At 38.5% G+C, this 11,990-nt stretch overlaps 1 protein-coding gene across 1 annotated transcript; it reads right to left on the bottom strand.

Moving 5' to 3' along the window:
- Positions 1-5,717: 5,717 nt before the first annotated feature.
- On the bottom strand, positions 5,718-11,990 carry LOC122646782 (beta-glucuronosyltransferase GlcAT14A-like). The gene is made up of 4 exons (XM_043840385.1): positions 11,070-11,990; positions 7,045-7,120; positions 6,830-6,945; positions 5,718-6,719 (listed from the first exon to the last, which is right to left on the bottom strand). Exons 1-4 carry the CDS (start codon positions 11,566-11,568, stop codon positions 6,205-6,207), a joined length of 1,206 nt encoding a protein of 401 aa, XP_043696320.1. The 5' UTR covers positions 11,569-11,990; the 3' UTR covers positions 5,718-6,204.

The raw sequence follows: 11,990 nt of genomic DNA, 5'->3' as shown, positions 1-11,990 counted from the left end.
AAAAAAGGACGTACAAAGCTTTGAAAGTCTGAAAATAGTGGATGACCATTTTGGTTTTTGCAACCTTGCCCCAACCCCACCCCTTTCTTAGCAAATGTTCTATCAAATCTGAGAAAAATGCAACAAAAAAATTGTATTTTCTTGAAAAAAAAATAAAAATTTGTTGAATTATTTTAAGAAATCAATCGAGATCTGAGATTTTATTTGTCTTTTTAAGAAATCAATCTAGAATCGAAATCTGGGATTTTATCTAAGCAAATGATCGAATGATTCTATCAATATGTTAAGGCCTCAATATGATAAGGTATCATTTTATTTGTAATTTTGAAGCAATGGGATGGATTTTTTTTCTGATTCTGGAATTAAAACTTGGGTCTCATCCAAATAAACAAGGTTCAATGGAGGATAGAAAAATGTACTATCGGTCTGTCCCATGCACTTCTATGTTTATAGATGCCCTAATTCCTGTTTCGATTCCACTGTAATGCATTGAAGATGTGTTAGAATTAATATAAACTATGACTGATGATTGCTTGTTGTGTCACCGTTGGTGTGGATAAGGGTCAAAGTACCTTCAATTGTTCTTGTGGAAGGCAATACTTGACGATGGAGGGTTATCGTGAGATTGGGCGGACAGTGAAGAAATCAATCTGGAAGGCAGTGCTTGATTTTATTCTTCACGTTGAATTATTTTAAGAAATCAATCTAGAATAGAAGAGATGGGTTTCAAGGTTTAGGGTATTAAACAAGAAGAAAATGAAAAGAAGCAGTGGGGAAGAAGCAGGTTCGTTGGTGGTAGCCATGGAGTTTGGAGGTTTGAGCTGGGTTTTCATATTATAGAACGGAAAAGGGTAATCTTGGGTGGTGAGATGGGTTGCAGTGGCAGCAGTGTGAGGGTGGGGGTGGAGTTGCAGGAGGAGGAAGAAGAAGGAAGAGGGGGTAATATAGTCTTTTTCTAACAGTTACCAACGAATTTTAACTGAATGGGTATGATTGATAGAATCTTATTAATGCAGAGGAAGAGAGAGTTATTACTAACTCAATACCTAGGGGAGGGGTTTATCATTCGGGCATAATCGAGGGGAGGGAGGGGGAGCAATTTACTCTAAAAAAAAAAAAAAGCTAGTGAAACAAACTACTTTTGCAAATGCCATTTTTTTAATGTTAAAAAGAAAAAAATACGGACACGCATTTAATACTTTTCTTTTGCCGTTCACGTTTTTACAGTCTCTTTGAGACCAATTGGGCAAGTCGCGTTTAAAACGGCAAAAAACCAGTACGATGTTTTATTCGCATTTTAACTAACCGAGGATCGATCTACCCAAGCGGGTTGCAGCCTGCGCGACTGCCCCCAACCGGATCTAACTCGGGTTTGGTTTACAACTTGTATATGTGATCTTTCCAAAGAGAATTGACCTTTACCTCGGTTGAATCTGCCGGTTCGATCCAGATTTTAGAAACCGTGATTTTACCCCGATTTTAAACTCAATATGGCAATGCCTAATGGAGTTATAGGAGAAATAATAAGCATGATTTTTTTTTTTTTTTTGGTAAAAGCATGATTAGATTATCTATTTTAGAAAATATACTGTTTCCTCCTATACTGTACCCTAATTAAACTTTCCTCCCCTCTACTTTCAATTATTACTTCTTCTCTACAATTTATGATCTATTACAATTAAACCCAATCCATTAGTGTCCATTTGTTAAGTCGTGATGTGGCCAAGGAGAAAATATTTTAATGCCTGAAATAACCTCAGGTACATGTAAGATGACCATTTTACCCTTGGGATAAAAATGGCTGGGAAGGCATCAGTGACCCTTCTTTTTTCCTCTGAACTTCATCTTCTCAGGGGAAGGTGAGACGCCCGACTCCCAGGATGGCACTACAAGACACAAACATGTGGGCACCAATCATCGTCATTGCAATTTTTTCCATAACTTCACTCTTTGTTCCCATGAAATTGGTTCCATTGGAGTCACTGACTACTTGGTGAAGTAGAGGTGGTTGTGCTTCTTGTGGTGTTGGTGGTGACATATTGATGATGCTATTGGAGTCATAATTTGAAGAAAAACAGAGATCGAACCAGGCGAAATCATCAAAATCTTCCACCAGCTTTTCCTTTCCTCTCCTCTAACATTCTATTCTATCTTTCCTTCTTGTTCGACATTTCTTATCATCAATCTTTGTATTATCCTTATCAATATTCTCCAAATAATTTGACGTTTTCTTCTCCCCTCCTCCAAAGTGTTGGAAAAAATGTGAAAATCCTTTTCCATCTATGTGCAAAGAAAATTGAAGAAAATACGGCAATATGTGAATAGTAACTATGAATAGTATCACATGAATAATGTTACGTGAATAGTGATATGTGAATATTAACATGAATAGTGATCACGTGTGGGACTCACGTTAACACAAAGTGAGAACGTACAAAGAACGTATAAAATTGATAAAAGCAAACAAACTCACAGATACAAGTGTTTACGTGGTTCGACAATGCCTACATCCACGGGCGTAATTGAGACTTCTTCAATATGAGAGAACTGAGACAATACTCGTACAAGTAATAACACTTGGATTTAAACCAAACCCAACCCTGTATCCAAAGCCGGATACTCCTTGTACACCCTCTCTCTACTCACACTCTCAAACCCCTGAAGAGATAACATTAAATCCAATAACTCCAAAACACTCTCGGCTCACTTGTTATGTGCTTCCTGCACTTCCTCCCCTTGAGCATCTCTCCCTCATTTCTATTTATAAACAAATAGGGGAAGAGAGATTTCAAACTTTGCATCAAATGAGGTAGATAGCCTCCACGTTTTTCTCCTCTCTCTTTTTTTTCTTTCAAAATGGTTGAAGTCCATTTTGGCATTTTGTTCATTACTCTCCATTTCTCTCTTTCTTTTTCTTCTTCTCATTTAATTTTTCTTTATTTTTTTTTACACAACACATCACCACCCTACCCATTTGTCAATGGTAGTGACTGACCCTCATAAATGAGGAGGACCCAACACAAATTTCGCCTTACAAACTTCAAATTTCTTCTCCATTGCCCGTGGAATTCGCGGCATTTTGATTTGTTTCCCATGTAAATTTCATTACTTTTGCTATTGTGTTCTAAAATGTCTTTCAAGATAGTCCCTCTTTGGATTGGGGTTTCTATCACTATATTACATCTCAAGCGTTGTCGTTTGGTGGTTTGGGAATTAGGGTTCCCATCAACGGTTGTTAAAGTGGAGATTTTAAGGTTTCTTCTTTCCTTCGATGAAAGTATATTGTTGGTGTTAGACACTTAGATCAGGGTTTTCTTGATCAAGGAAGAGATTTTGGAATTATTTTTCGGTTGTGGGTGAAGATAGATAGGAAGGATTGATTGACTGATTGGTTGATAATTTGTTGTTTTATGGAATTTTGTTTCCATCAACCCCAAGGGGTCAAAGTTGTCAAAAGACCAACTCCTCAATTCTCAAATAAGAGGTCATGAATTCAAACCACCTTGGGGCCTATCCCATCCCCTAATTCCCCACTATCATACAAGCTCTTAATCCAAAAAAAACGAATTTTGCTTCCATCAATTTGTTGGATGTTATGGGTATCAAACAGTTCGGCTCGGTTTTGGTCCGGGCTGAATCGGTTTCAGTCTCGGAATGATGAGACTAAAACCAAACCGTTAAGAAACTTCAATTTTCGATCGGTTTCAATTTCTGTTTGGTGCGATCTCGGTTTTTCAATATCGAGTTAATACCAATTTAGATCGGTTTGTTTTCAGGTTTGAACCACAATGAAATCTTAGATTCATAATTTATAGTAAGGAAAGATTCGATAAAAACATTTCAGTTCACCTTCCCAAGTCAAAACAAGTATACAACTAAAAATAAGAAATTGATTTGATATATTCATGCTATAATCCGAACAAAGAAGAATAAATTATATAGGGAAGAATGAAAGATAATTAATATTCAAATCAATGGATAAATAGAGTTAGTAGAGAAATCATTGTAACAATTTATATAATTATTTATTATTAATTAAAAGGGGAAGATAATTAAAATTGAAATCAATGAATAGTCACTGAGAAGATAATTAATATTGAAATCACAAAATAAACCTTACTATCAAATCATTTATTTGATAACCAACTAATTTTGTATAGTAACCAAAGAGATCAATGGAAGAAGCATGGTTAATAATCAAATTTTTTTTTTTCATATCCTCTTACTCATTGATTTGTAACGATTCCCCTTACAACTAGAAATTTGCTCACTAATATTGAAATCAATGGATAATCAATTTACCATTCATAACCCAATACTCAATGCTTTTTTTTTTTTTATCGATTTCATTAAGTTCGGTTTTCGGTTTGTTATCAATCGATCCGATTTTCAATCAGTCCCATCATACCCCAGCCCAAAAAGCAATCCAATAAGGATCAGTTTGGTTTGGTTCAGTCCAGGTTTTTCAATTGATCTTAACTGTTTGGGCTAGGTTTTGACACCCTCATATGTTAATTGTTGCAAGGAAATTTATCGTTTATCTTTTTTTTTTTCACTGCATTTCCCCCGATTTATGGCATTGTGCTATTGATAAATCTGAGAGCTTGTATTGGGATTTAAGGATGCGATGGGTTTGGTGAAAGAAGCAAATAGCTGACGATTTATTGGCTATACATCTTTTTGGTTGTTGATTTCGTTGAATCTGGCGAAGTTGCAGCCTAAGCTAAGTTACTGTTATCTTTTAGAGATTAGGAGTGATGTCTGTACAACTGAAAGAGAGCAGCAGCAACGGTGATTAGAGTGGGAATGGGGGTGGGGGCCATGCTGCAAGGAAAGGATTGAAAGGGGGTTGGGAGCAGCTAGCTTCCTTTATTAGAGATTGCATCAAGTTGCGCAGAGGTGATCGGAGGTTGCAACGGTGGTGGTGGTGGGGGTGTCCACAGTGGAGGGTGTGATGGGGTGCAACAATGTTTGAAGAAGGAAGAAGTGATGGATCCCACCTTTTTATATTAAACCAAACTATAACTTACCCCTCCTCAAAAGTAAGAAGAGGTCATAAGATCAACTCTCCTTGGGGCCTCCCCCTGAGTATATATATATATATATATATGCTCTCAATTCCAAAAAAAAAACACCAAACAAGGTTAAAATAGTCTTTTCCATACTATAACTAAAACAAAACCAACACCATCAGCCAGAGGGGGTCCAAATGTAATAATTGAAAGTTAAGGGGAGAAAAGTTTAATTAGGGTAAAGTATAGGGGAGGAAACAGTACATTTACCTCTCTTTTAAGTATCAAGAACCATTTCATCTTGCCATGTCCAAAAATATGGAATACAATTGCACCGTCTTGGTAACATGATCAAGCTATCTTCTTTCATATCTTTTTGACAAAATCTTTGCATGGAATCCTTCCATAGCTTGATACTGGGGCCAAAAATACATGTTCAGAACCCGAGGCTCAAAGATGCTTATACTTCAAAATACAGTAAGCAAAAGGAATTCCAGTTCAGTTTACTCATGTTCTAGCAAGATTCAAACTTTTGTTTTTGAATTGCTACTATCATCTCTTTCCTGAAATTCGAATTCTGCTGATGCTTATACTTCAAAATACAATAAGCAAAAGGAATTCCAGTTCAGTTTACTCATGTTCTAGCAAGATTCAAACTTTTTTTTTTGAATTGCTACTATCATCTCTTTCCTGAAATTCGAATTCTGCTTCCACTTGGTACATTGCCAGTTACCATCATTATATTGGAATGCCACAGATACCGCCATGCCATTTGACTAACTCAGCTTTGATCACTGTTAAAGAGAAGCCAATTCATTTGCTAATGTTCTGGCCAATCTGATTAATTGGTAAGTTAGTTTACCACAGAAGAGAAGGGGGGGTGGGGAGATGGATCAATAGTTTATTGTTACTGATAAACCGTAAATGGGAACCTATATATTGCCCACATATAAAAATTTTCAAATTTTGAGAAAGCCATGGCCCCAGACCTTAGCTTGGCTCTTGTTTACAAGTAAAAGGTACCATGGAATGGAAGCACCACCACCCAAAACTCGGAATGCATGTAATCTCCTAATATACCTCAACCGACGATGGTAGTCTTGTACTGGTCAATGCATCAGGAGATTCCGGGTGCAGGGGCAGTTTGCATCGCATGAGTTTCCACAGCAGCAATTTTCTGCTTAGTTTGGCATCACTTGCATGATCTCGACTGTGAGCTCCAATCATCAATAAGGCCTGTTAGTACCTCCCTGAACCTCTCCACTTGTGGCCCGGGCTTCACGATATTGACATCACCCCACCTTGAGCATGGATCCATCCACCAGTGCCTCTTGCCAGTGCACCATGCCCCTGCGGCAGCACGATTGGATCCACGCCTTAGGATCTTATCATCAACAATGTCCAGCACTGGGTCATCTTTGTGGAACTGTCTCGCGAAGGCAGCCCCACTCTGCACCATTAAATCATAATCTGTAACGTTGAGATAGTGAGGTTCCATCCTGGGGGGATTGTCCCAGATCATGTATCTTAGATCACTGTTCACTGTCGTGTTATGGAACTCTGGTGAATTGCAAACTACAGAATGGAAATACCCTTCTTGGGATAAAATCACATTTGTAAAATACATAAGAAGAGTTCGGGGAAGATTATCCCAACCGAGAACACAGAATTCTAGGAAGGCTCGGCTCAGAATAATCCATGGAGAACCTGTTAAATGAGAAAGGAAGGCATATTAGACAGAGAAAGTAATCCCACAGGTATTGCAGTCAGACCTGAAGTTGCACAAGCAGTATCATGGCCAAAGAACATCTCTGTACCTGTAAAAAATTTGAAAGCATCAGGTGTTGGCCGCTTCTGTGTAGCTTTGAAGATTTGAGTCCTCCTAGCCAAGTAAATACCTGGGTCCACTACGATTGGTTGGACCCTCTGGTACCTTGAAGAACATAGATTGTTAATACTCATCATGGAATTATAGATGGCAAAAGAAAAACACAAATGAAAAGCTTTAAAATCAATGACAATGCTAGCCTACTCTTTCCAGCCAAGGTCACTGGTGTGATCAATGAAATTGAGATCCCTCCTCACCGTGGAGAACACATGAGACAAGTCTGCAAGCAAGAGAAAAAGATAAAGCCAAATGAAGCATACTTTTTGAGGAAGAAAGCATGAAAACAAATATAAGTTTCAGAGATAAGAAATTAAAATTTTTTTTTGGTGGTGGTGGGGGGGGGGGGGTGATTTCAGAAATTGGAATTGGTTCAGCTGAATCAAAAACGAAATTGGCTTTCCCCAATCCTGATTTTACCCGATTCTGAAAAAGGTGTTCTGACAGAGTCAGATCTAGTCCTGACTGATTCCAGTCGTTCAAATCGGAATCAGACCAATCCAATGCCCAATTCCAGGTCTTAAAACCTTGGGGGGGGGGTTACACAATGACAAATGCATGCGAGAGGCTGAAAGCTCAACAAGGAAAATTCTTGGGATGTCACAGCTACTATTAAAATCATAAATTGTTTTTCCATGTCAAGGTCCAAGTGAGAAAGCTCTCACTCCACTGTCTAGGAAAACTTAGAAGAACCACACTGATTGATGAAGAGCAAGAGAGTAGAGCCAGTAAAGCTTTCATACAGACAGATACATAACCTATTGAAACATATAAAGGTAGGCTATTTATATGCCATGCCACCTAAAAATATACACACTTGAAAGCACCACTAGTAGCCAATAGCAGGAACTCAATCACAATATACCAAGAGTACAGCTACTTTTGGGATGAACCTATATACCAGTATCCAGTTCAAAACAGAAATAGATGTCCAGTCACTAATTATAGTTCTTCAGTTAAAAAGTTGACATACCAGTGCATAACAGATGAGCAAGTAATTAAAGGCATCTTAAAGGACATACAAAACATAAGAAATTAGAATTATGAAATATATACCAGGTAGCAAGGTGCAGGTAAGACAGGTCTGCGTATCTAACAAAGCCCAAGCATTTGAATGGAACAGCCAACACTAATCTGGCCAATACAAGAACGAGTCCAAGTCCAATTCAATTAGAACATATCTAACTGGGGCGGGTGAGGCTGTAATGTTATATGGTAGGCCAGCTAAAGCAAGTTCCTAAGGCTGGAAAATGACACATCTTCAGCTGAGATTTTTTTTTTCTCTTCTCTGCCCTATATATATATATATCGCCGTATGGTCATATAGCGCCTGCACCAGAGTGGGGGCCAAAGAGAGAGCGTGCAGGAGGATCTCCCTGAATGGGATTTTTCAGTTCACTGGGGCTGATCGGTAAATCCACGTGGTCCTGTGTTTGGGCACAGGAACCACGCGGGAAGGTCATTTCGCCCCACTCTGTCTGGGCGTGAGCGGTACACTCCCCGCCAGAGAACTTTCTTCCTATATATATAAAGAGCGTCCCAGTGCTCGAGGCTCCCGCTGTTGCACGGTCCAAGGGGGCAAATGTACGCAGCCTTAGCCTCGCTTTGCGAAGAGACTGTTTCCATGTAATAGCGCAACTTAACCGTTGCACCAAAGCTTGCCCCCTAATATATATATAATCAAAAAGAAACTCAAATCACTTCACAATGATCACAATGCTTAATCACCAAGATTCATCCTTCGAAACATAAACACATGTCACCTTAGTCAAGCACCCACAATATCTTCACATCCATCACTCGATTCTGTAAACATGGTTAGGTAAAAGGAAATAGAACTCCTACAACATTAACAAGTTGATATTAATGAAAGCAGGTGTCATCATAAGAAGCAAGGGTAACAAAACATAGGTTCTCTATGTATAATGTCTGAACTTAACTAATTTCTTGCAAAAAATACAAAGAGGAGAATCAATTCATATGCCTACCGCAGATCGATAAACTGACTTCTGATTCAAGGCAAAATTGGGTCGGTCATGCTCCAAATAAGTAGGATTTTTTTGGGGCTGTACTGGTACGTGGAGTCTTAAAAAAAATGTAATTTTTATTTATTTATTTACTTCCAACTGAAAGAACACATTAAAATTTCATCCAAGATCTTCCTTTCCCAATGTCCTTAACAACTGTTAAGCTGCTCTCAGCAATGAAACCAGTAGTAGCTTGTTTGGTTCCTATCAGCAAGTTTACAACATGGTGCTCACTGCTCACACAACTCAATATTGAGGAGTAAATACTTCAATGGAAATTCATCAGTCCACTCCTCCTGTATCCTTCATCCAATAAGGTAGATCTTCCCTGTATTTTGCACTTTCAGGAACAGTTCCATGTGAATCTTTGTCAAAGAGAGAACCAACAGAATTCCCTGAGCTTATACGCAATCAGATGGGCTTGGTCCATGGAAGTAAACAAGTGATTTAAGAGTTGGTAGAGGTGATATGCACATTGGTAACTAAATCCAATGAAGACAAGACAAAATCATATGGGCCTGGTCTAAGGAAGTAAACTAATGATTTAGGAGTTGGTAGAGCTGATATGGACATTGGTAACTAGATCTGATGAAGACAAGTGGAGCTCATTTTCTGCGGCAGTCACTATACTATACTGACCCAAATTAGGCCAACACAAGTACATTTACTCCGATAGGTTTGCTGAGATTTTCTTAGAGTAGTTTCAGCTTTGTATAATAACTAAGATAGAGACATTGATAGAGTCAATTGAAAGCAAGCAAAAGGAATTCTGTTACAGAGCCTAGATCTCATCTCCGCCTCAAATCCCTCAATATGGACTTTCTCAATTTGAACCTCGATCATCAATCCATGATTACAAGATATCAATACCAAAGATGCAAAGAAGCCCTAAACATGGAGATTCAACAGAGATATCCTAAAAAAATAACATGAAGCATATTACTGTTTAAAAAGTAAAAAGAACACCCAAGGAGTCGTTGCAAAATAGTTTCATACAGTAATGTGTCATGCTAACAAGTAAGTTGGCAAAACAGACGAGACTCCACCAGAAAGGAATCTCCAAAACCATGTATTTTTTTGACGAATAATCATAATCCAAGCCTTCTAGTGTCTAACAAAATCTTTCTCCACCGCTCATTCTTCCCAGCATATTACATGGCATCAAGTCATCTCATGTCATCAATCAACATCTTCTTCAATCTTACCATCCTCTTTTACAGACTCTTCAATCTGTACTGAGTCTTCCTCTGCGATGTAGCACCCGATATCAACTACTCACCATTATTCCCTAAATCACCGTGGCACTACTATTCCCTTTGCATGTGTTCATTGCTCTGGACAGCACCATCGCCAACTTAAAATAATGGAAATTCCATGCATATGTTTCTTAATTGCATATGCAGTCCCCTTGAACATGGTCAGTCTTATTGTCATAAATACATCACCTAAATTCTTTTGAGTGCTTAACCATCCTTTCTTATTATCCATTTGAGTACAAACTAAGAACTGAAATGAATCCTAACCGAAATTGTAGTAAAAGAAAGGCTCAGATGTTAACACACGAATACTTCCAATGTATGGCCCTTTTAAGTAAAAAACTTAGAAGCAAAAGTAGTCAAGAGTTTAGACACATTGCCCATATAAAAGAAGAACCTTTATTACATGAAAAGCCAAATGTTAAGAATACCAAATTCTCCTCAATCAGATATTCCCAGTTAATCAAGACCTCACCATTTGCAAACTAAGTAAATAAGAACAACTTACCTGGACCAATTAAAACTTCCAAACTAAGGATATAAGAAGACTGAGGAATGATTCCCCAAAGAAAGAAACTTCTCAAGGGATTGGAACTTGCTATTTTGAATAAAACCATAGTACAGATAAAGGGCCTCTGAATTATCTTCAAAAGAAGTACATATAGTATTTAACATCATTGTCAGCATGCATGAAAATGACCCAGTTCTCCTAAATAAGACTAACGATTTTACTTTCCAAGTATAAAAACAAAAAGAAGGGAAAGGACAGGACCCTATCCTCATAGAATCGATACCAATCGGCAATAAGAGGGGAAGAAATAAATCAATGGATCTCAATTTCAGTAAGCACACTACCAATTTACCAAAAGGGGAATATTGAAAAGCATACCATCCTGAGTAAGAAGCGGATAATCCATTGCACTTAAAGTGATGAACCAATCCCAACCGCTATCAACCCTCAAAAGAATTGCAGCAGCACGAAGCGTGGCAGCAATGTTCGACGATCCCATGTACGTGACAGGATCCGGGTTACCTATAACATCAACGTTCCCAAAAGCGCGTATAGCTGGAATAGCACGGACCGCTTCCGCCAGCTTCTGCCGTTCTTCATTTGAAGCATCAGGCTCAAGGTGGAGAAGATAGCGGTTACGAGGGTGATAAACAGCAAGCAATAATCGGAAGATCTGGTCTTTATGCCTTCTCCCTCCAGAGATGTAATAAGCAAAAGCAGGAGGGTAATTAGCACCATACCGAACAGCAGAAGAGAATGGCCTATGTGAGTTGAAAGACGAAGATGCACTGAAACCGGACATTGCAGAGAGGAAGAGAAGTACGGAAACGAAGGCGGCAGAGAAGAGTGTAAAGAGCCATTTCTTCTCAGCTGCCATCGTTGTCCAATTTGCTGCAAGTTCATCGAATTTGGGCCACTGTTACAGAGAATTGCATCTGCTGATGTTCCAGATTAGCGCTTTCCCAGATCTCTCGATCCTTTCCTTTTTTTTCCTTATTAAACCTTACTGGGTAGCCGTGGAAGTGAATCTCCCTCAAACGAGAATTGCATTTACAGAAAATCCAGGAAAAGGAAATTCTAATCCAAATTGCAGGAATCTCAAAAGCAGAGATTCCTCCAATAATGGTGTGGGGTGAGAAGATTAGACAGGGTTAGGGTTAGGGTTTTGCAGTTTAAAGGAGTTTTGGAATGGCTGGATGGATTCTTTCTTTCTTTTTGTTGATGTGGGGAACAGATACAGATATACACAGAATTTGCTTTAGATGTGTATGTACATATCACGCTCCTTTTTCCCACTAT

Source organism: Telopea speciosissima, chromosome 11 (genome assembly GCF_018873765.1).
Source record: "Telopea speciosissima isolate NSW1024214 ecotype Mountain lineage chromosome 11, Tspe_v1, whole genome shotgun sequence".
NCBI classification, from domain to species: Eukaryota; Viridiplantae; Streptophyta; class Magnoliopsida; order Proteales; family Proteaceae; genus Telopea; species Telopea speciosissima.
This window is presented reverse-complemented; position numbering and strand designations above follow the sequence as displayed.